The 22,988-nt window shown below is 52.4% G+C and overlaps 3 protein-coding genes across 6 annotated transcripts in view; 2 read left to right on the top strand and 1 right to left on the bottom strand.

The window, feature by feature from the left end:
• The window catches only part of SLC7A7 (solute carrier family 7 member 7), a 46,853-nt gene extending 32,978 nt beyond the window's left edge, over window positions 1–13,875 (bottom strand). The window contains 1 exon segment of the mRNA XM_033109463.1: window positions 13,697–13,875. Coding sequence (XP_032965354.1) covers window positions 13,697–13,839 — 143 coding nt within the window. The 5' untranslated portion in view covers window positions 13,840–13,875.
• MRPL52 (mitochondrial ribosomal protein L52) lies at window positions 3,016–6,560 on the top strand. 4 transcript variants are annotated; one of them, XM_033109469.1, is made up of 5 exons: window positions 3,016–3,553; window positions 3,665–3,722; window positions 3,799–3,866; window positions 5,951–6,022; window positions 6,382–6,491. In XM_033109469.1, the coding sequence occupies exons 1-5, from the start codon at window positions 3,448–3,450 to the stop codon at window positions 6,489–6,491; spliced, it is 414 nt and encodes a 137-aa protein (XP_032965360.1). In that variant the 5' UTR covers window positions 3,016–3,447. The 4 variants fall into 4 exon arrangements, with proteins under 4 accessions (XP_032965360.1, XP_032965361.1, XP_032965359.1 ...); XM_033109468.1 differs by having other exon boundaries at window positions 3,094–3,553; window positions 5,951–6,015; window positions 6,382–6,556; XM_033109467.1 differs by having other exon boundaries at window positions 3,150–3,553; window positions 3,662–3,722; window positions 5,951–6,015; window positions 6,382–6,560.
• Window positions 8,788–18,752, top strand: MMP14 (matrix metallopeptidase 14). The gene is made up of 10 exons (XM_033109464.1): window positions 8,788–9,118; window positions 13,093–13,241; window positions 13,482–13,604; window positions 13,983–14,290; window positions 14,807–14,968; window positions 15,266–15,426; window positions 15,605–15,743; window positions 15,875–16,025; window positions 16,502–16,617; window positions 16,980–18,752. The coding sequence occupies exons 1-10, from the start codon at window positions 9,014–9,016 to the stop codon at window positions 17,309–17,311; spliced, it is 1,746 nt and encodes a 581-aa protein (XP_032965355.1). The 5' UTR covers window positions 8,788–9,013; the 3' UTR covers window positions 17,312–18,752.
• The last annotated feature ends 4,236 nt before the right edge of the window (window positions 18,753–22,988 follow it).

The following is a 22,988-nucleotide window of genomic DNA, read 5'->3' on the forward strand; positions in this document are numbered from 1 at the left end:
CGCGTTTTTTAAAGCCAACATTGCCACTCTGCAGAAATTCAGAGAGCCACCTACCTTCAAGACCAGTCTGGTGGAAAGGCACAAACTTTCCCAGCTGTCAGGAAAGTTTGTAGAGTGTAGCCGAAGGCCATAATTTACCCATCCTGAAGCTGGGTCATTCAACACAGAATTTAGCAGGGATTTGACAGCCATGGGAAAAGAAAGGGAATATGTTACAATAAATTATGTAAGTAATAAGAAAACAACATGCAAAGCAATGTATTGTGTGAATGGGTGGTTTATAGCCGTTAGTTCCCATACTTTTCACTGAGGGTGACAGTGATTTGATCTTGAGCTGTCCTAAAAAGGAAGATAATATGAAATAAGGTACTTCCCAAATAGTTCCCCCTTCTTCAATCTTAGAATTTAGTCACAAGCATGCAAAAAGGGAAAGAGGATACAAAATGAGGTGGAATTGGCGACCTAGAGTCAGCTTTATTTATGCTCTTCTCCAACATCATTATTCATAACAGTGGTTAAAAAGCACCTATTTTGGGCAGCCAGTTGGCTCAGTTGGTTAGAGCGCAGTGCTTATGACACCAACGTGACCAGTTTGATTCCCACATGGGCCAGTGAACTGCACCCTCCACAACTAGATTGAAAAAAAAAAAAAATGACCTGACTTGGAGCTAATGGGTCCTGGAAAAACACACTGTTCCCCAATATTCCTCAATAAAAATTGAAGGGAAAAAAAAAGCACTTAATTTCCCAGAGCAGTGCACTTGTACTTACTGTACACTGACCTGACAAAAGGATATTTGAATAAACATATTGGACAAAAACATGAGTAGATAACAAAATGGTAAAGCCAAATACGGGCACGATGCCCCTGAGAGGCAAAGGAATTAAAGCAAGGGAAGGCATGAAGCTCAGATTCCTGCTGCTTCCTGTTGCTCCTAACTCTAGCGTGTGCCAGATAAACTCCAGAAGTTGAAAGACATCTAGTTTGGGATGCTGAAGGCGCTTTCCTGTGGCTTATGGGTCTGATGAAGTCATTGGGGGAGTGCTATACAAGTGCCAGACCCCTCCCCTGCAAGTGTTCCATGAGGTCCCTGAGAATGCTAATGATGTCAGCTGTCGACACCAGAGTTCTCTCTCTCAAAATCCTAACCCTTACTTCCTACAAGCCATAGATTATCCCCTTGCCACATAAAACGAACCACGTCAAAGGCTGAATTTGTCTTTTTTCCAAAGACCTGTCCCCTCCCAGATTTCCCAGTTTTCCCAGTCAAACTTTCCATCCTGCCCCCAAAGTTCTCCAGCTCTAGTTTCTTGACTCCCACAGCTATTAAATTATTACACATGTTCACTCTTGCATGTGGGATTCATATTGTTCACATTATTTTGTTCACCTTAATGTATGTGTCCTTTTTCATGATTTTGCAAATCAATGGTGTCCCCCTACTGTGTGAGCTATAGAATAGAGTAGTGTTACTGGTTCAATTTTATAAACATTATAAAGATATACTATTGGTGGTAGAGCCAGTCTGTCATCTTTCCTGTCAATATTGAATGTTGACACTGAGGTTATTTTTCCAGCCCTTGGCTTCTACTACTTGATTCCCTAACTATAAACTATGTAATAAGATTCCAATGCTGTCTGCCTCAGCTGTCTATCTCAGAAGCAGCCAAAGGCACATGGAGCCCAGCTTGGGGAAGGTGTCACTTAGTCATTACTGCAACTGTAAAATAAATCCACAACCACATTTTGGTTCAATTTCCTGATCTCTGGAAAACTACAAGCAATCTGTACAATGAGTGCTTCCTGGACTGTCTTATCTACTTTACAGGTTTATTATGAAAATTGTATGAAATCATTTATATAGAAGTGTTTTGGTAAGTGAAAATGAACTGTATGAATGTAAGATGATAATATTACGCTATTGTCTTATTTCCCTTGCTTAGTTTTTTGGATCCATCTGTTGGCTTACAGCCAAGCTTCTTTTGTTCCCATGCCTTCTTCTGATATTACTTCTTACACTAGGATCCACCCTTCCCCTCTTTCAAAGCACAGCTCAGAGCCACCTCCTGTGGAAAAACTTCCCAGTCTTGCAGAAGGAAATGATAAACTTCCAGATAGACCATTACACCACTCCCTCAGGTTCCCCCAGTCAGCACATGTTTAAGTGTCTAGCCTAGCACACAGTAATGGGCCCTTTTGTAGGAGTATCACCATTTTTAAAGCACTTTCACTTACATTGTCACTCTTTTTTTTCTCCCCTTTCTTCCATCTCCCCCCGCCCCCCAAGTCCGATTCAAGCTGTTGTTTGTCAGTCTAGTTGTGTAGGACACAGCTCCCTGACCCATGCTGGTATTATGAGCCTTGTGCTCCCCCCAGCTGGGGCAGTTGGTCACCAGTCGACCAGCACCAGTCCACAGTCGGGCGCTCATAGCAGCACACAGCAGCCCATGCCAACCTCCAGCTGCTCCCGGCAGCCCAGCTCCAGGGAGAGCTGGTGTTCACAATCTTAGCCATAGAGAGCACAGCTCACTAGCCCATGTGGGAATCGATCTGGCGACCTCGGCTTAGGAGGTCGGCACTCCAACTACCTGAGCCACCAGGCCAGCCCACATTATCATTCTTAAAAATGTTTGCACAAATGTTATGTATTAAGCTTTATTTAAATAAGGATAAATGACTTCCCCAAGGCAATTGAGTGATTAAAAAAAGAAAAAGGAAGGAGTCACAGATCTGGGTTTGCCACTTACTAGTAGTACCTTTCTCACAAGGTTCTTGCAAAGATTCTATATAAACAATTTATATTATAAAAATGGAATCAGATCTTAGCTCCAGTACTTCTTCCTCAAGAAAGCCTTCGACAGCCTACTCTAGATCAAGTTCCCATTATATACGTACAAACAATTCATACTTCCCTTCTAGACGCTCATCTCAGCTGTAATACAGAAAGTAATGTGTGGTCATTTGATTAGTGTCTTCTCTCTTTAGGTTGGAAGCTCTATCAGAATAACGATGTCTGTCTGGCTCTCCATTGAATCTCCTGCGCCAAATATAGTGCTTGTCATATTAGAAGTTCTTCGATTTTGTTGGATAAATGAGTGAGAACTGAAACCCAAACTTTCTGATTCGCTCTAGGTTTGACTCTTAGGCTGGGAAAAATATGTTATAGTGATGCAGTAGAAGATAGAATGAGGTAACGTGTATGTTACTCCGCTAAGATGATAAATTTCAAAGGACTAGAGACCGCAGCAGGGAGGTCTCTGGAACTGTGGAAACAGTTCAGAACGGTTCAGTCTGCGAGGACCCGACTTGCCCTGAGGATGCAACCACCACGGAGGATGCATACGCAGAACGACCGTTCTGGTCCAAAAAACCCAGCCGCAGTTTCGTACCTCTCTTCCGTACAATGGCCCAAGATGGCGGGGCCCGTGATTGAAAACTAGATCAAGATGGCGGCTTCCTGCTTCCCCCGCAGCGTTGCGCGTGGCGACAGAGGCCACGCCCACTTCCGGCTCCCCGGCCTCAGCATGGCTGCTTTAAGTACTTGGCTCTCTAGTAAGTGGGTATAGGGGTCCATAGGCTCGGGAGCTCGCAGGGCGGGGGGGACCTAGGACTCCTGAGCTGGTGCACCGCCTCTCTCCCAACTCTGCCCTGTTTTTCCAGCAGGTGTCAGGAGGTTGCACTGCAGCGCGGCAGTTCGGGCGGGCAGCCAGTGGAGACTCCAGTGAGTGCGGGTTTGAGGGAAGCTGGGGGCCCAGAAGCTGCGCTGGGTCCTAACCAGACTGTTCTTCTCCACCCAGGCAGGGCCTAGCTGCCAGCCCCTCCGGTTACGGGCCCCTTACGGAGCTCCCAGACTGGTCTTATGCGGGTGAGCGCTGATCTAACAGAAAACTCTGCTTCGGAGAGTTTCTCCCAGAGAGAACGCCCCTCGATGGACTGGGGGTGTGGGGGGTGTGGCGTCAAGGTGCGGGGTGTGTCTGAGTGGACAACGTATTCAACTTTACATTTGTAGTTGGGGGGAAGAAGCCCTATTGTTTATTTTTTAAATTAAACTGCGCGTATAGAAAATAAAGCTAGCTAGGCAGGATCTTTCGGGTTTGTGCAGATAAGCAGAAGTCAATTCTAACTTGGGGCGCCCCGGGTAAAGGGAGTGGCAAGATTTCTATGTTTCCCAAAGGGGATGTGGTTCTTAAAAACTTGGGAACAACTGTCTTTGTGTATGATGAGTACATTTTTGAGCATTTGGTACCAAATGCAGGGAGAGCTCCTTAAAAGGCTGCCTAAATGAGAGTCTCAGAGCGAGGATTAGAAAAGTGAGGATTGAGGATGATGTCCTCCCTCCAGAAAAGTCTCTTCCCTTTACTTTAAAACAAACAAAAGAAATATTAGCCCTAGGATGGAGGGACCTTAGAAAAGTTGAAGCCACTCCCCACACCCTCTATGGGATTCCAGTTTACAGGTGGGAAAATTGAGGCCTACAAAAGTGAATTGCCTGTGATCATCCAGTAGGTAATAGCAAAGCCAGGACTAGAACTGGGCAGAGGCCAGGCCCACTTCAACAGCACAGATACCTGCATGTTAATACCCTTGTGGATTTTATAGGTGTGTGATCCTGCTTAATCAGATATTTGGTCAAGGAGGGCAGTGAAGACTTTTCCTACTTGTTATTTACTGTAGGAAGCCTAGGGTATCCTTGAAGTAGTGTGGAATATTGGAAAGACTCTGGAATTGATTCTTAATCCAGGCTTCTCTCCTTGCTAACTTTGTGGGTCTTGGACAACTTACTTAATTGTATCTCAGTTTCTACATCTGTAAAGAATACCTATCTCATAGGGTTCTTGTAAGGATAAAATGAAATGACCTATGTAAGCACTGGGCATATACAATATTGGTTCCCTTTACTGATAAATGGTATCTCTTACCTGTCTTGCCTTCAAACTTTTGGGCAGAGTTTCCACTGTTTCTTTCTTTGTTGACCGTACCCTTTCTCTTCATCTCCATTATAAACTACTTGAGATACTGTATCTTTTTAAACTTTTTTTTTTCGGGGGGGGGGGAACATTGGGGAACAGTGTGTTTTCCCAGGACCCATCAGCTCCATGTCAAGTCATTGTTTTCTATCTAGTTGTGGAATGCGCAGCTCACTGGCCCATGTGGGAATCCAACCGGCAACCCTGGTGTTATGAGCACTGGGCTCTAACCACTGAGAAAACCGGCCACTCAGATACTGCATCTTTTCAGCAGCTCCACAGATATTTATGAAAATTTTTATTATGTGCTTACACTACAGTGAAAACTAGTAATATAGTCCCTGATCCCAAGGAACTTAAAGTCTAGCTAGGAAAATAAAGTATGGACATTTTAAGAATTAAATGATAATATTCAGTGAGTGCTCTGCCCCTTTCCAGACGGTTTGAGATGGCTAAATAAGGCTGAAAACAATAAATGTCCCAAGGCAAATAGATGAATGTTAAATGATTGATATGCACTTCTTTCAGAAGAAAGACTTGAAGAGGTTGGAGAAGGGTTTCTAGGACAGGTAGGGCATGAGGTGGGACTAAGGATGAGAATTTGGCTGGAAGGAAAGAGGCGTTTGTCCCATGGAGTAAGATGGAATTTAGCAAAAACTCATGGTGAGTAGAATAGTGATCAGATTGCTTGAGTGGAAGGTTTCTGAAGACAGGAGAGTCAGCATTGCAAAGGACCTTGAATTCCAGGATAATGAGGGGTAAGTGAAATAGAGTAGGAAGGTGCCTAGGAGCATATTCTTGGTGGTTCTGGCTTACTTTACCCTTGAAGGTGAGATACATGTTTTAGGAGAATTAAGCTACAGTGGGTATGAAATGGAAGAGAGGAGCTAGAGATTGCTTCTTCCCTCATTCCTGTCAGTGCTTTCACAAGGTGCTACAGATCTTATCTAACACTTGCCTTTTCTCTCACTTCTGTCTGCAGATGGCCGCCCTGCGCCCCCAATGAAAGGCCAGCTTCGAAGAAAAGCCCAAAGGGAGAAGTTTGCAGTGAGTGGCTAGAGCCCCAGCCAGGCCAACCTGCATAATCAGGGGAAGAAAGTTTAAATCATAATTTGTCTTGAGCTGTGTTGGCACCTAAGCTAACATGTACCCCTCATTTCAAGGTTTTAACAGTACTGTGAGAAGGGAGGAATAGAGTGGGACACTCTAGGGCATGAACCAGTAGTAGTTATTCTGCCACACATTTTACTGCCTTCCTCCTGTTTCCCAACCCAGGACCTGGTCCCACCCCTTCCCCAGTCAGCAGTGTCACTTTTCAGCTGAAACCTCCGACTTTGATCTGTGAGTGAAAGGATATATGGTGCAGAACTCAAGCCCCAGATGTTATCCACACTGTTTTCCTGTCTGTTTCAGAGACGAGTTGTACTGCTGTCACAGGAAATGGATGCTGGATTACAGGCATGGCAGCTCAGGCAGCAGGAGAAGTTTCAGGAAGAAGAAAGGAAACGAAAAAATGCTCTTAAACCTAAAGGGGCTGCACTGCAGAGCCCACTGCCAAGTCAATAAAAAGCAACTCCTGTCTCCCTTACCCAGCCTTTCTGTGGTCTTCTTTTCTATCGCCTAGATGCCTCATCTCAGCCAGAGGACAGACTCTTTATTCCCAACTATCTTCAGAGCGAAAGATCTTGGACACCAAGAAGAACAGGCTGTAAGATCACTGCCTAGAAGGGTTGGCTCAGTGCCCTCACCCCTGGCCCTGTTCTAGTTCAGGATAATCTTACTCTGGTAATCTTACCCCTTCCTTTGCAGGTCATAGGACTGGCCCAAATATGAGCAGTAGCTACTCTGCAGATGTGAAAAGGGCAGCAGTTTTCTTGGGTATAGGCAGGCACTCAGCTTTGAAAAACCTATGCACAGCTCAAGCTGTTTGCAGTTACTCATTTAATAAATGGGTTTTTAAAAAAATTTGTTGTTATTGGGGAATGTTGGAGAACAGTGTGTTTTTCCAGGGCCCATCAGCTCTAAGTCAAGTCATTGTCCTTCATTCTAGTTGTGGAGGGTGCAATTCAGCTCCAAGTCCAGTCACCGTTTTCAATATTTAGTAGCAAGGGATACAGCCCACCATCCCCTGCGGGAATTGAACCAGGAACCTTGTTAGGAGCTCATGCTCTAACCAACTGAGCTATCCGGCCGCCCCCTCCCCCCCCATTTAATAAATGTTTTAATGAAAAAGACTTTCCAGCCGAGGTCTATTTCTTGGCAAGCAACTGGTGTCCGTTTTTCTAAATCATACATGGCCCAAGAAGATACCCGACTGGGAAGGCTGACATGGGAAGAACCAGACTTGTGTGTTGGATGTTCTAAAGATTTGGATCCTGAGGTTTCTGGGATTCTGATTGAATTCCAGAAGTTGCTTAGAGGGCTGCCCTCCTGACCCCAATTTGTGTAGGGAGCCCTGGAGATGCTCAGTCCCCAAACAGTCACTGTGGGATAGGTATCCCCCGTATACCTCCCACAAACCTGTTAGCTGTCCCCAAGACCCAGGGAAACCTTTCATTTTATTACTCATGGCTCCTCCCATGGACTCTGTGGGGAAATGACCTTTGCTCCCATTACAATACAGAGCACTGGACTTTTTTTTACATTCTCCTGCCACAATCTTGTTTTAGTTCCTGGATCTCTAGGATTTCTGGAGCATCCTACCTGACTTAATTTCTGTCCAGCCTCCATTATTCCTTCCCTTGCTTTCCTTCCCTCCCTTCTTCCCCAAATACCTCCTTCCTCTCTTGCTGACCAATGCAATTCTTGGGTCTTAGATTTCGCTGATGGTCGAGTTTTCTGTCTCCCACACTCCTGCTTCTGCTGTGCTGCTTTCCCAGATCTAGTTCTCAACCTCTTATCGCTCCCTTTCCCAACCTCAGCTTTAGTCTGCCCTCCCCATTCCCTGCATACCTCTACCTTTTGTTCTCAGAGACTGTCAGTCCCTAGTCCCTAAAGGAGATTTTACCCTTTAAGGAACTGCCTCCTTTCCAGTGCAGGGAAGTAAACCCTGAAGTCCTAATTTCCAGTCTCTTTTCTAACAATTTTAGCAAACATGATTTGCCTTTCCCTAGATTCCATGGCCTTGCACCCCTATCCTCCCCGGCCAGTTCTAATTTCAGGAGCAGCCAGATTGAAAATGGCATAATAAAGTAGCATATTTGTCTTTCTATAATGATGGGACCCCCTCAATCCAGTGTGGTTGTGGGGTGTGTTGGTGGTTAGTTGGGTTTTGTTATTGTTGCTTTTCTTTTTCTTTAAACAGGGACAGAAGTAGTTGTCAAGAATAAGGGACAGAGGTTCAATTTGGTTGAGTCACAGGTCCCAGCAGACAAACCCCCAGCCCAGGGCTCAAGCTATGGAAGACCCCTCACCACTGTCCCAGAGTATGAACTTGTTTGCCCCAGCTACTGAGCCTCCTAGTACTTCCCACTCTGAGGTGAGATAAACGCTGAATACAAGAGGAATCCAGCCACCCAAAATGTGCTTAGGGGGAGAAAGTCTCCCACATCCCGTCCTCTAGGTCCCTCCACTGCCCCCAACCCCCCGAGCTGTGGCCTCAACCCCTGTGGCAGCCTCCACCACAGAAAGTCAACTTAGGCTTTTTTTTTTCTTTTTTTTTTTTCTTTTTTTTTTTACCGGGCTCTTCTTGGCTGTAATTGGATTCAGGCTGAAACAACCACGTCCGCACCGGGAAAGGAGGGCATTGGGGGCGGGGGCGGAGGAGAGGCTGTGGGAGAAGGGAGGGACCAGAGGAGAGAGCGACAGAGGGCTCGCGATCCAGTTCGCCGACTAAGCAGAAGAAAGATCAAAAAACGGAGAAGAGGGGACGAGCAAATAGGCTCTTTCAAGAACAATCGCCTCATCTCCAAGTGGACAGCGCTCTAGGAATCCAAATTCAGTGCCTCCCGAAGACAAAGGCGCCCGAGGGAGTGGCGGCGCGACCCCAGGGCTTGGGCCCCGCGGCGGAGTCCGCACAGCCCGGCTGGCCGGACGGTCGCGGACCATGTCTCCCGCCCCACTGCCCACCAGCAGTCTGCTACTCCCCCTGCTCGCGCTCGCCACCGCGCTCTCCTCCCTCAGCTCGGCCCAAAGCAGCTTCAGCCCCGAAGTAAGTGAGTTCCTCCGGCCCTGCCCGGAGTCGTGCAGCCAAGGAGGCGAGCCCGGGGGTCTCGAAGGGGACAGCCCCATTCGGAGGAGAGGAGGGCTCTCGGGGTCTCGGCTGCTCCGGCCTGCAGGATCCCCACCTTTTTCTCTCCTTCCTCATCTCCAAACTTCCAAGTCGATCCAACTTTTGCCTCCTCCAACCTCCCCACCCCCTCTCCGCCGCCTTTTTTCCCACTCTTTTCCTTGGGAGAACTTTACAGCCAGGCCCACTCCCCACCCTCCCCAATTCCCCCGGGCTGTGAGCTCAGCTCTGGAACCAGTTGGGAGCCTGATAAATATTTGGACTCCGCTCAGACCCCGCGCTGTCTTGGTTTCTTGTCATGTGTGAGAGTTTGTTGTTTCTTCAACTTTCCAGCTCTCCCGCGCTCGCCAGCGCCCGGGCGGACAGGGAGGGCTCCGGGGGACCGCACTGCGGCCGCGGCCCCCCACGCTGCGGCCGCTGCCGGCTTCCCGGCTTGCGGGGCCCTCCACCCATGCATCCGCGCCCAGGTCGGGTCGCGGGTGGACAGCGGATTGGCCCCGGCTCCCACCCACCCCCGCCTCCCTGATAGGACCCTTCTGGGTCCCGGCCCAGAGCCCTGGCGTCGAGGGTCGCGCCGCTGGCGCCCTGGCCGCCTTTCTGTACACACAAAGCTCTCGTTGTTAGCGGGGGCTCGGCCGGGCCGCCGCCTCCTCCCCCCGCCCCCTCCCCGGTCGGCGCCTTTACGCCGTTTTTGTTATTTTTGTTAATTGCTTTTCTGTGTTAATTGCAGGGAGATTTGGGGCGTCGCACGGGGGAATGTGGAGAGGGCCTGGGCCCAGGCGCCCGCGCGGGTCTCGACTGAGTCCGGCGCCCCCCCACCCTTCCCCCGACGCTGGCCCACCGGGCCGGGAGGAAGTCGCGTGGGAGTTGTCTGAGGAGGTTTTCCCTGTCTCTCTCTTTCTCTCTCTTTTATTTTGGGGTGAAGGTGGGAGACGGATTTGATCAGCTTCTTATTTTGGGACATCCCAACCCACTCAGCTCTGCGAGGGCCTGGGTGCCTGGGTGCGGTCAGGAGGGGCTGGGAAGGGCACGAGAAGGGGGAGGGGATCTGGACTTGGCTTCCTCCGACCTCATCGGGGCCCTGGTCCCACCCCTACAGGAAACCTATCCAGAAAGAACACATTCTCTATGTCCTGAAGGGATCTGAGGCTGAAATGAAAAGTGTGGCCCTAGGAATGGGGGTGACCAGGAAGTGTGGAAATCTGCTAATCCTGGCACTGGCCGGGAGGAGGAGGCATCCTCTTTTCAGGCCTGGAGGAGGATCTGAGGCCTGAAAGGAGAGCTCCCAACAAAAGGAGCTTGGGCGCCTGAGGGGCTGCCCACTGCCAACATCGCCTTCCCTGCCTTCCTCCTTCCCCTGCCCCACTAGGCCCCCTAAGGGAGGGGCAGCAGCCCTGGCTCTGCTTTAAGTGGGTCATGGGCAGCCCCAGTGCCAGAACCACCATTTGTTTCTGGGCCCTGGAGGGGTGGGAGGCAGAGCGAGGGAGGAGTCGGCACAGAGGCTCCCATCCAGGGCCAGTTGGAGAGCCAGAGATCCGCCCCATACCCCAGGACTCCTAGGCCAAAGGTGGGACTGGTTCCCTTGACTTTCTACTAGGAGAATACCTTTCAAGACAAACTTTTTTGACCTAACATAGTTAGTTGCTCCCTCTCCAGGCCAATCGAGGGAGAGCTGGGGTGGCCCAGGCCTCAGGCAGCTGGGTTCCTCTCACCAGGCCTCCATAGTCCTACATGAGCTCCAGGACAGCCCTCTCTTCCCCTTAGCCTGTCTGGCACTCAGCCCTTCCCCCACCCAGCCGCAGACACAAGAGTCCTCTCTTTTGTGGTTCCAACTTCATAGTCTTTGTGGTTCTGCTTTGCTCAGAGCCTGCCCCTGTGAGGGAAGAAAGCCTAGGTCTGAAAGGAGGACAGGGACAGGGGCACCTCCTTTCCAGGCCTTGTGACTCTTTTGACTCCAGGGAAGTCCCTTTTCTTTTACTAAGTCTCTACTTTTAACTATTGGATGTGGGGTGGAGGTTGTAGGTGTGAATATCTAGACGTGCCTACCTCCTGAAAGACTCATCAGGGCGAGGGATTTATCCCAGAACTCCTGGCTGTGGATTCTCCCCACCTCTCTGCTACCCTTCCTTCTGTCATCTTACCCTAGGAGAATTCCCGTTGGTTTTGTTCCCTGAAGGTTGAGGAGGCCTGACCTCAGCCCTCCTAACTTCCAGCTCCACAGTAGGCCTCTCTCATCCTTCCTCAATGCTGAACCCCTATCAGGGTTCATAAGCCTGGGGTTTATCTACCCTACAGGTGAGGCTAGGGGCAAAGGGAGTTTCCTGCATATTTGGGCACGGGCACTAACGGTGGCATCAGTCAGTGCAGGTCAGGGCAAGCATACAGCTGCTGGAGAGAGCAGCCCAGGCCTGGAGCGCCCTGCTCTTCTTCCCTTTAGTACAGCAGAGGTTAAACTTCACTCCCTTCTCTACCCCTAAGGAGGGGCTCTCAGAGCCCGGTGATGCTAGGGCTGCTTTGGCCAGGCTTGCTGGCTGGGGAAAAGGCTGGGTTGTTTACATCTAGGGCCCTAATTCCATCAGCCTTGGGGGATCACATCCCAGAACCGTGTTGCAATTCTTGCCCCTGCAGGCTCAGGTCCCCAGTCAGCTGCTCCTGAATCACCTCCAGCCCCTGTGCAGGAGCAGTGTTTCACCAGGGCCTGGGCCTCGAGGTGAAGGGCCACATGGAGATCCATCCCAATAACCTGGGCTGGAGGGTGCAGCACCTAACAATAGCAGCCTCAATGCCTCCGCACCCCAAGCTCCCGTCCCAGGCAACTTGCAGCCCTTCTTTGGGCTACTTCGAAGGCAAGGCTGGAGTAGGGACCAGCTGTTTGGGTAATATCTCCCCTTAGGAGAAACCAAGCATTTTCACATCCCATATATAACTTGACTCATTTCTCCCCTTAGGAGAAACCAAGCATTTTCATATCACATATATAACTTGGCTCATTTTACTTTGCAGGCTTTAGGAAAGTACTCCATTGTTCTTACAATAAAGGCTGACTTTTTCCTCAACAAGATTTTGCAGTGTGTGTACCTTTCAATCAAACACCAAAAACCTAACTTTACTTAAAGGCAATATGCCAGCCTTTATATTATGAACAATTCACAACATACCTAAAATAAAATACAATCACCAAGTCTCTACCCCCAACTCCCATCTCCCACTTCCTCTACTGAGAATCTTAAATGGGCATTTAGGTCCCAAGCCCTAGGTCAGATGCTGCTTGGATGGGGACAGTGGCAGGATCCTGGCTCTGGCTGCATCACACCTCTCGACACCCGCAGAGGGCCCAGCTTCCCTTAGCAGCAGCCAGCCTCAGCCCTAGCTCCTTTTCTGCCCTCTTTTCTAAAAAGATCTCAGCTGTGAGGGTCGTAGAGGCATGTCATCCCTTTCCCATGAGGGCCTCATGCCAAGCCCAAGACTGGAGCCCCTCAGCCTCTTCCCCCCTCCACCCATCATGGCACAACCCATTCTTAGGGGGGCATGTTGTACTTACAAGAACACTGACACAGAGTGGGGAAGTGCTGGAAGGAATCTTGGTTCTGAGAAGACATCCGAGAATTCAGTTAAAGCACCAGGGCTCCCATCCTCTGACAGCTACAGCCAAAGTCCAGAGCTAGGGCTCTCCACCCCTGTTTGAACCCACAGCTCCATGAGGACAAGCCATACTGGTGCCTGGGCCAGAGTTCAGGTCCAGCCTGGGAGTTCCTCCAGACCCACTGCCAGAGCCAGGCTGGGAGCTCATTGCCCTTTCCTCACTAAGCCTAGGGTGCATGCCAGGTACCACAAGGAGGCAGAGGCTCCCCTGGGGCCAAGTGGGGGTGCTCTAAGCCACATTCCTTTCCCTACAGGCCTGGCTGCAGCAGTATGGCTACCTGCCCCCTGGGGACCTGCGTACCCACACACAGCGCTCACCCCAGTCACTGTCAGCTGCCATCGCTGCCATGCAGAGGTTCTATGGTCTGCGAGTGACAGGCAAGGCTGATGCAGACACCATGAAGTAAGTGCTAGATCCTAGCAGGAATTTTGCCCAGCACCCACTGATATAACATTAAGCACCAGAGAAGTTGCTACCTGAATGCCTAAGTCTTGCCCGCATACTTCATCCCCACATGCTGATCCTGACTCTCTCCTGTCATCCTGACCTTCCCCACACTGACCTTGGGGCCAGACATTCCCCCTGTTCTCTGAAGACCTTTCTCTGTCCTACACGATACTGACCCCGGTCCTTACACCCCAGGGCCATGAGGCGCCCCCGCTGTGGTGTTCCAGACAAGTTTGGGGCAGAGATCAAGGCCAACGTTCGAAGGAAGCGCTATGCCATCCAGGGCCTCAAATGGCAGCATAACGAGATTACTTTCTGGTGAGTCCAACAGGCAAGTGGCCTTTCTGATATCAAGTTACTTTTCCCTATTAGTTGTGCTTACAGAGACTCAGAGGCCTCCTGGTACTCACCTCTTCCTGGGATGCGTCCTTGGGAGTGGGGAGGAAAATGGCTGTAATTTGGAAAGAGGTACAGCCTGTGGGGGGTACAACTCAGGGCCGGAAAGCCAAAGCCTGAGGGACCCCTGAGCCCTCAGTACTTGGGGCAGAGGCATCCATCGTGAAGCAGCAGGAAGCGCTGGGTCAGGCAAAGATGGCTGGGCAGTTCGGTCAGACCTGGGAGAGTGCAGGGAAAGAGAATTTTGCCCCTTGTAATCCTAACATACTCTCATCCTGTCTCCACATGGCTGGACCTCAGCATCCAGAATTATACCCCCAAGGTAGGCGAGTATGCCACATTTGAGGCCATCCGCAAGGCATTCCGCGTGTGGGAGAGTGCCACACCGCTGCATTTCCGAGAAGTACCCTATGCCTACATCCGTGAGGGCCATGAGAAGCAGGCCGACATCATGATCTTCTTCGCTGAGGGCTTCCATGGAGACAGCACGCCCTTTGATGGCGAGGGTGGCTTCCTCGCCCATGCCTATTTCCCAGGTCCCAATATCGGAGGGGACACCCACTTTGACTCTGCCGAGCCCTGGACTGTCCAAAATGAGGATCTGAATGGTGAGTCAGGTAGCCCTGGGACTCTTATTCCGGGAGAGTCAGCAATCATTTGTACAGAGTTGTTCTGCTTCCTCCCAAAACCTCACCCCGCCCCCCCCAAAATCTCAGGGCTACAAGGGGCCGCAAAGGTCTCCGGGTATGACTTCCAACAAAGGCAAGAATCCAGTTTTGAGCTACTTATAAGTGGTTCCTTCTCTTGCTCAATAACTGACTCCTCAGTCAAAGACTTCATAGCATCCACTTCACCAGCTTTTCCAGACAAATGTTATGTCTAGCTCCTGGGAGAAACAGGCTCAGGAAGGACCTCAGCTTCCCTTGACACAAGTCTCCTGGGATTGGGATCCAGCGCCAGAGCACTCTCTCACCTCCTCCTAGAAGAGCTGGGTGGCTTTGTAGCTTTTTTAGTGGAAAAGGTGGTAGGAAGGTTTGGGTATGAAACTGAAGCCTCTGATGGGGAAGCTGGGAGCCTAAGGGAAGGGACTCAGGCTGCCGTCATAATCCTCTCTATCCCTGCAGGGAATGACATCTTTCTGGTCGCTGTGCACGAGCTGGGCCATGCTCTAGGCCTCGAGCATTCCAATGACCCCTCGGCCATCATGGCGCCCTTTTACCAGTGGATGGACACGGAGAACTTTGTGCTGCCCGATGATGACCGCCGGGGCATCCAGCAACTTTATGGTGAGTAATCTATGCCCACCTGCTCCTTTCTCTCTGCTCCTTGTCTACTCTTCTTGTCTGGCTTGCTCATTTCTTCCCCTCCCCCATGACCTACAGTCACCCCACAGCCCCCCTCCTGACCCTGCCTTCATCCACTCCCACTTTTGAGTCCACCTTTTCTGTCCTTTCTCGGCTGATTGCTTCAGCCTCCCTCAGCTATCCATCCACACCTTTCCAAGGGTATTGTCTGCCCATATGTCTGTCCTTTCCTCTCCCTCTGCCACCAAGTCTAAAGCGCCCCTGTGTTCTCTGCCCCAGGGAGTGAGTCAGGGTCCCCCACCAAGATGCCACCTCAACCCAGGACCACCTCCAGGCCCTCTGTCCCTGATAAACCCAAAAACCCCACCTACGGGCCCAACATCTGTGACGGGAACTTTGACACGGTGGCTGTGCTTCGAGGGGAGATGTTTGTCTTCAAGGTGAGAGGAAGAAGTGGGCTGGTTTGGGGGACAGAAGGGCTCTGGGACTGGGAGTCAGGGTGGAAACAGCAGCAGGAGGTCTAAAAACTAAAACAGGCAGTGGGGGAGCTTTGGGGACCGAGCCAGAGGACTGAGCGACAAGACATACTGTACTCTCCCCTCCTCAACTGCCTCCCAGGAGCGCTGGTTCTGGCGTGTGAGGAATAACCAAGTGATGGATGGATATCCAATGCCCATCGGCCAATTCTGGCGGGGCCTGCCCGCATTCATCAACACTGCCTATGAGAGGAAGGATGGCAAGTTTGTCTTCTTCAAAGGTAACCAGGCATTCTTCCTTAGTCTTTGGGTGTGGGGAGGGTCTCCCTGGCGGAGCAGATTCCACTTGACTCTTCCATAGACCCTAGAACCCAAGTGGGACCCAGATCCTGCCCTTCTGTGTCCTCCCCAGGAGACAAGCACTGGGTGTTTGATGAAGCTTCCCTGGAGCCTGGCTACCCCAAGCACATTAAGGAGCTGGGCCGAGGTCTGCCGACTGACAAGATTGATGCCGCTCTCTTCTGGATGCCCAATGGAAAGACCTACTTCTTCCGGGGAAACAAGTAAGACCTCAACCCCTTGGCCCCAGACCTCCCTCCTCAGGCACCACCACCAGATTCCCACAATTCTGGAGGAAGACCCACTTTACCCCTGGGATGTTTTCCTGGAGAAGGAGCTGGCTGAGCCTTTGCTGTTGCCTAGCAACGGGCAGCCTCCATTAGGTGCTGAGTGAGTAGGATGTGACCGGGTCACCATTTCAGACCTGGTCATTTGACGCCTCCTGCCCCCAGCACTGTGTGTCCGCCCCAGCAGCTTGGCACTGTCATTAAGGGCTGCTGGTGGCTCCTTGCAGCCTGGGCCCTCCCTCCCACCCCCACCTTCCGCCACTTTCAGCTGCAGGCCCTCATTACTCAAAACCCTTGTCCCCCACCCTGTCCACAGCCACCCTTAGCTCACTGGCTAATTCAGTCCCAAGTCCTGCCACTCGCTAAGGACATGCCCAGTGTCCAGCCACTTCCCTTCCTCTCCTCTCCACCAGGTACTACCGTTTCAACGAGGAGCTCAGGGCAGTGGACAACGATTACCCCAAAAACATCAAGGTCTGGGAAGGAATCCCTGAGTCTCCCAGAGGGTCATTCATGGGCAGCGATGAAGGTGAGAGGGGCAAGGGAGCTGTCTGAGGGGAGTTGGGGAACAGGGAGTTAAGAGAGAAGAGGAGGAAAGATGGAGAGTATCGTGAGCAAATGACCATGCTACTAGCAGTGGAGCCCTTGCCATGTGCCAGGCATTGGGCTAAGTGCTTTCCAGGTGTTCGACCCCTTAGTCCCCACCCCTCCTCCAACCTGCTACTAGAATTACCGCACTTACAGTGAGGAAACTGTTGCTCAGAAAGGTTAAGAGATGAAGTAAACTGGCCCACACACTGACTGATTTTCTTTCTGCTCTTCTCTCTGGGTCTCCTCCTGGATGCTGCCCTACCTCTGTCTTCTTTGCCACCTTCCTGCTGACCCCTTTAGTCTTCACGTACTTCTACAAGGGGAACAAATACTGGAAATTCAACAACCAGAAGCTGAAGGTAGAGCCAGGCTACCCCAAGTCAGCCCTGCGGGACTGGATGGGCTGCCCGTCAGGGGGCCGGCCAGACGAGGGGACTGAGGAGGAGACAGAGGTGATCATCATTGAGGTGGATGACGAGGGCAGCGGGGCAGTGAGTGCGGCCGCTGTGGTCCTGCCTGTGCTGCTGCTGCTCCTGGTGCTGGCAGTGGGCCTCGCGGTCTTCTTCTTCAGACGCCATGGGACCCCCAAGCGACTGCTCTATTGCCAGCGGTCCCTGCTGGACAAGGTCTGACCCCCACTGCCGCCCGCCCACTCCTACCACGTGGACTTTGCCTCTGAAGGCCAGTGGCAGCAGATGGTGGTGGGTGGGCTGCTCTCACCCGTCCTGAGCCCCCTCCTCAACCCCGCCTCCCTTCTCTGTCCCATGACTGGCCCCTCCCACCCTCAACCCTGGCATTGCTTCTTTCCTAGATGGGTCCCCTGGGGGCTGAGCAGGGGCTACCCCTTCCAGTCCCTGCCCCTCAGGGGCCCCTGTAGCTTGGTGTGTGTCCAGCCCCATCTGAATGTCTTGGCTCTGCACTTGAAGGCAGGACCCTCAGACCTCGCTGGTAAAGGTCACATGGGGTCATCTGCTCTTTTTCCATTCCCTGACATACCTTTAACCTCTGAACTCTGACCTCAGGAGGCTCTGGGCACTCCAGCCCCCACAAGCCCCCAGGTGTACCCAATTGGAAGCCTCCCACCACTCTTTCTGGCTAAAAGGAATTTAACCTTGTGGGGAGAGACCCTGCGAGAGTGGGAGGGGGTGGGGGCTGTACAGCCACCCTAGGACCTTGGGAGGAAAACTCAGAGAGGGTCAGTCCTCTTCACAAAGATCTGCCTCTGCCCCACCTGCCCCCAAGAACTTCATGGAAGGAGCCTGAGCCATTAAGGAGTAAACTGAGGCCGCAGACAGCCCTTGACAGCCCTACCTTCCCAAATGTTAGCCTTGGGCGGGGATGTCAAGATTGGAAGAGCAGAGACCAGGGGATGCAGCTACCAACAACGTGGGATGGGGCCATGGGGAGAGATTCCATCCAGAGCCCTGGGGGTGAGCCTGAAGGCCACAGAGAAAGAACCTTGCTCCAAAGCAGGCAGCTGGGGTTGAGCAGTCGGAGGGGACAGACAGGATGGGACCAAAAGGAGGTGCAGCAGGCATGGAAAGCTGGGGGCCAAGCAGGCCAGGCCAGCAGGGATGCCACCAGGTGGGCTGTGGTACCCAGGGGAAGGCACGTTTTATTGGCACTCTCAGGAAGGGCCCGAGAAAGGCACACCAGCTCCTCTTTGCGTCTTCCATCTGACCAGACAGCATGGAGGGGAAGGGTGAGGACCCAGAGAAAGGAGCAGAGATGGCACATCCTGGGACTGGCCGCTGGCTCTTAATGAGAGTAGCCACCTCGTTCGGGAGCTGAGGCTCCCAGCGGCCAGTAGTGCTGAGTCAGCCTGCCTCAGCCAGCCTCAGGAGGGGGCCGGCACCTGGGTGTCTCTCAGTCAGGTTTGCCCTTCACTTCCTGATGCCCCTGTCCCTCGGCCCATCCGGCCCATCCTAGCGGTGTCCTGACCCCTCACCACCAACCAGCCCCCCCATTTAAAGTCTCCTTCGGCCACCTAAGGTGGTCATGGTACCGGGGACTTGGAAGAGTGAGAGACCCTGCAGGGGGAGTGAGAGGAGAGGGATGTCAGGGGTGGAGGGGTTTGGGGGGGTGGGAGAAAATGGGGTGAACGGTGCTGGCAGTTCGGCTAAATTTGTCTTGTTTGGGTTTTTTGTTTTGTTTAATGTATATTTTTATTATAATTATTATATATGAATTCCCTTCAAATCGTTCCTTTTTGTTAACAAGGGGCATGGGGAGGGTTGGGGGTGGGGGGCAGAGGCATCCGACCCCAGGAACCTGCAGGGCGGGGCTGGGTCAGTGCCCTCTAAGGACATTTTTGACCTTGTTCAACCTTTCCACAAAGAATAAATGGTGTTTCACATTCTTTGTGTGGCTGCAGTTCTCTCATGGGGCTACAAGGGGAATAGAAAGGGGGAGAGTGCACATGAGCAGTGCTTTTTCCATGAGGTGGGGTTTGGGATTTTTCATAAAGGAATATGTTTATTCTTGATGGATGAAGGGATTTGGGGGCCTGAGTTGGGGAGAAGGGCATACTCCATGGGGGCAGGAGAGTGATCCACAGAGCCCAGCTGCTCTCTCCCAATCTGGCTAAGAGTCTACCTTTGAGACCCAGGGCTGCAAAAGGCGAGAGGAAGTGGACAAGCTGAGGCTGCTCGGAAAATCTTCCTAAACTATATTACCCTGTCCCGTGATCTGGCCACAGATCCTCAGTTTCCTCAAGTCTCTGCCCGCTGCTGTGGGATTCCCAGGATCATATTCAACCCCAGGCTCAGTGGCAGGCCCTCCACCTCAGCCCTCGGGATCTAAGCCTCTTCCAGGCCTGGGGCTCTACTGCTGGGGCAGAGGGAACAGGGAGAAAAGAGGTTGCCCCATGGCCAATTAGGAACAGCCTCCCTCAGCTTATTTGGGGTCTCCGGATCTGACCTCCATTGTCCAGGAGAGGCAGGATGGTCAGGTTGGAAGGGCAGAATAGCAAGGCTTTGTTTCCTCTTTCCTTAGAAACTGCTGCCCCAGACAGGGTTCCCAGGCTGTGGACCCACCCTTCCTCCCAAACCAGCCTAGAGGGAGGAATCGCTCAGTTGCTGAGTCAGCTCAGCTGGAGGGGAGCAGCCCTCTTTCTCCCTCCCCGCCTTCCTTTGCTGCCTCAGCCTAGCCCACCCCGGGCTTCAGCCCAGGCCTCCTCCACAGCCTGCCTCCAAGAGCCCCAGCCCCACCTAGGCCAGTCCTTCTATCCAGCTGCTATTCAGGGCTGTTTGGAGTGATTGCTTTGGCAGAAGGGGTACCCTACCTTGCTGCCAGCCAGAAACGCTGACCCTACCCCCGGCCTCCTGGGTCTCTCCTGCCAACAGCTGTTTGGCATGGCCTGTGTGCCTCAGTGGAGTTGGACACCACCTCCCTGCCACCCTCACCAGAGGGGATGGGGACCCTGAGAAGCCCACACTGGAAAGTCAGGAGTGTCTGGAGGTGATGGGGCGCGGGCGTGTGGCATGTTGTTCAAAGATGAGCTCATGGCCCCTTTGTGTTTTTGTGGCCCACATCTGGAGGCAATTACAGATGTTATCCAGTGGGAGTTCTGCAAAACACAGCTGAAGCCAGTGGAGGAGCCTGGGGAGGGGGAACTGCCAGAGGGAAGAGGAGGGGGAGCCCAGGGCTCCCGTGGCTGGAGTGCGGTTTCCCCATCACGAGGAAATTGTTTGGCCCTGATTCTGGAATCACAAGATGCTCTCTGAAGCCAAGGGGGAGAGATGGGACTGGAGGACCAGAGACAAAGGGGGAAGGGGTGGAAGAGGCTTCCCAAGCAGAGAGAATTTCGGGGTGGAGGCTGCAGGTCCCGTGCTGCCCGGGGCCTGAGGGATTCAGCCCAGTGATGCTGCCTGGCTACTCTGTGAAGTGACTTGGTGATTGCCAGGCCCCAGCTGAGGGAACCGGGTCAGGCTGGGGTGAGGAGAGAGAAGAGGGCCCTGTGTCTCCTGAGAGACCTGCAAATGCGTTTTCACTGGCCCTACCCGCCCTTTGTCCATTGGGCCTGACCCAGTGTCTACAGTTCCAAGTTCCTTTATTCGAAAGCAGCACATGTGAATTAGAGCAGCCAGGAGGGAGCCAAAGGGAATCTGCGAGGAGGTTTGGGCAGAACCCAGGGCTCGGAGGAGACTGGACTGGGGGCAAGTGCTGAGGAGAGGCAGCGCTCTGCCCACCGCTGCACCCCACATGTTTGGAGGGGGGAACCATGGACTCCCTTGTCATCGCCTCCCTTCTCCAGGGCTCTTGCCACCAGCTGGGCCCATGCCTCCAAGGCTGCCAGCCAGGCGCTGGGTCAGCAGGATGGGAAGGGAAGATCTAAGTGAAGCTGGGAGCCCTAGAGAGAGGACTGAGCAGAGTGATCTCCCCACACGCATAATCTGGCCAGCTCTGCTGGCCCTTCACGGGTCTCCCCAAGGGCCTCTTCTCCCCACAGTCTGATGGACTTCTCAGTCCTCTCTTTCCTTTCTGTATCTCTATTTCCCTTTCCAGCTAAAGGGAGGTGGTAAGAAACCAACATTTGCTGGGTCCTCACAACACCCAATGACACAGGCACTAACGCTGCCCCCATTTTACAGATGCCATAACTGAGGCCCAGGTAAGACTTGCTCAAGGTCACAGCTCGTTAGTCCAAAGTTAAAACTCAGTACTGTCTGGCTTTTTTTTTTTTTCCTGTATGGCATATTCTGACCATGTCTCTTGAGTGTCCCTTCCCCTGTGAACCCCATGTAGCTGGTTGACTGCGTGGTACAGTGTTCTGGGGATCTGTCAGCATACACTTGTGCTTGCCTATTATGCCTGCGGCACGAGGATCGGGGGTGCAAAGGGAGAAGGGCTCTTCCTCAGGAATCCACTTTGCCAGCAGTGGGGACAGGAACAGGCACTGTGGAGGAAGGAAGGAGGCAGCAGGACTCAGAAGCCAGAGGCACCTAGTAGGACAATGGCAGCAGCTAGGGGAGGGCTGGGGGTGGTGAATGGCCCCAGAAAAGGACTTATGGGGGAGGAGGACTTAAGGAGCGGTTTCCATTCCCTAAGGCTTCAAGGAAACCCAGTCAGGGCTATTCCATGTCCTGCAGTCCCTGAACCCCCTTCCTATCCATCCCCCAAATCTGAATTCACCTCCTTTAGGAGATCAATTCCTGCACACCTGGCCTGGGGGTTTCTGCCTTCCTCCCTCAGACAGTCGTGGGAGACAAGATTGGTGGGGGGGACCCAGAGGTAGGAGGGAGACCTAGAGGCAGGCTGCAAGGGGGCTGGATAGCCAGGGCCTGGAAGGGATACAGGCCTGACTGGCCAGAAGCCACCTTCCAAATGAGCTCACACACATACTTTCCACCCTGGCCCAGGGCCATGGCTGAGCGCCTTCCAGGCCAGCCTTCCCCAGTCAGGCCCAGCCCCCTCTATCCTCCCCTGTCCCTCACCAGCCCTGGACCCGGGGTTCCACAACAGGATTGGGCACCCCCGACCAGGGCTGTCACCACATCCTGAGAGAAGCTTCCTCTGCCTCCTCGCTGAGGCCAGGTCCCCCCAGGCTCCCTTAGTCCTCCAAAGGGCCCTTTGTGGCTTAGAGGAGAAGGAGATTAGCTTCCTGGCCCCAAAGACTCACACCTGGGTGGGGAGGGGCAGTCGAGGGGACAGAAGAGGCGTTCCCACTAGTGAACTGGCAGAAGGACTTCCTCTGAGTGCCTGAAGCAGCTCATTGACTCAGGGACCAGATGAGCTGCCTCACCATGGGTCACATCCTGCTCACTCACTTGATTTCCCACTGCTAGGATCACTTCCCTGATTTGGGGCAGGATGGGGTCTGGGTGAGGCAAGGCCAGGCTGACCACAAAGCAGCGCCTCTGAAGGCCTAGCAGATTCACACACACGCGACAGGCTCCAGCTTATTTTGATCCCGCCTGTGGTCAAAGACGTCACCCTTCGCTCAGCTGCCAGAAACATGCAGCACCAGGCCAGAGAGCAGGATCAGTTCCCAAAAACGCTCTCCTTAGCTGCTCAGTGCCTGGCTCCATCCTGCTGCCCTGACCATATATCCTGCATCCAATAATATCTTCCTGAGGTTCTGTGAGTTAGTGTATTCAGACATGACAATTTGTCTCACTTTAGATTCCAAAAATAGGGCCACTGCAAGTGGATCACACATCAGGCCATTGCGCTCCAAGGCACCGATGGTATCATTCTATCAAGGAATGACCATGATTTCTAATCATACTGACCCCAATCACAGCCACCAGACAAACATGTACTGTCTTCACTTTTCTTACGGAAAAGTAGGATACTGCTAGGCACACA

The sequence above is a fragment of the Rhinolophus ferrumequinum genome, chromosome 6 (assembly GCF_004115265.2).
Source record: "Rhinolophus ferrumequinum isolate MPI-CBG mRhiFer1 chromosome 6, mRhiFer1_v1.p, whole genome shotgun sequence".
In the NCBI taxonomy this organism is placed as follows: Eukaryota; Metazoa; Chordata; class Mammalia; order Chiroptera; family Rhinolophidae; genus Rhinolophus; species Rhinolophus ferrumequinum.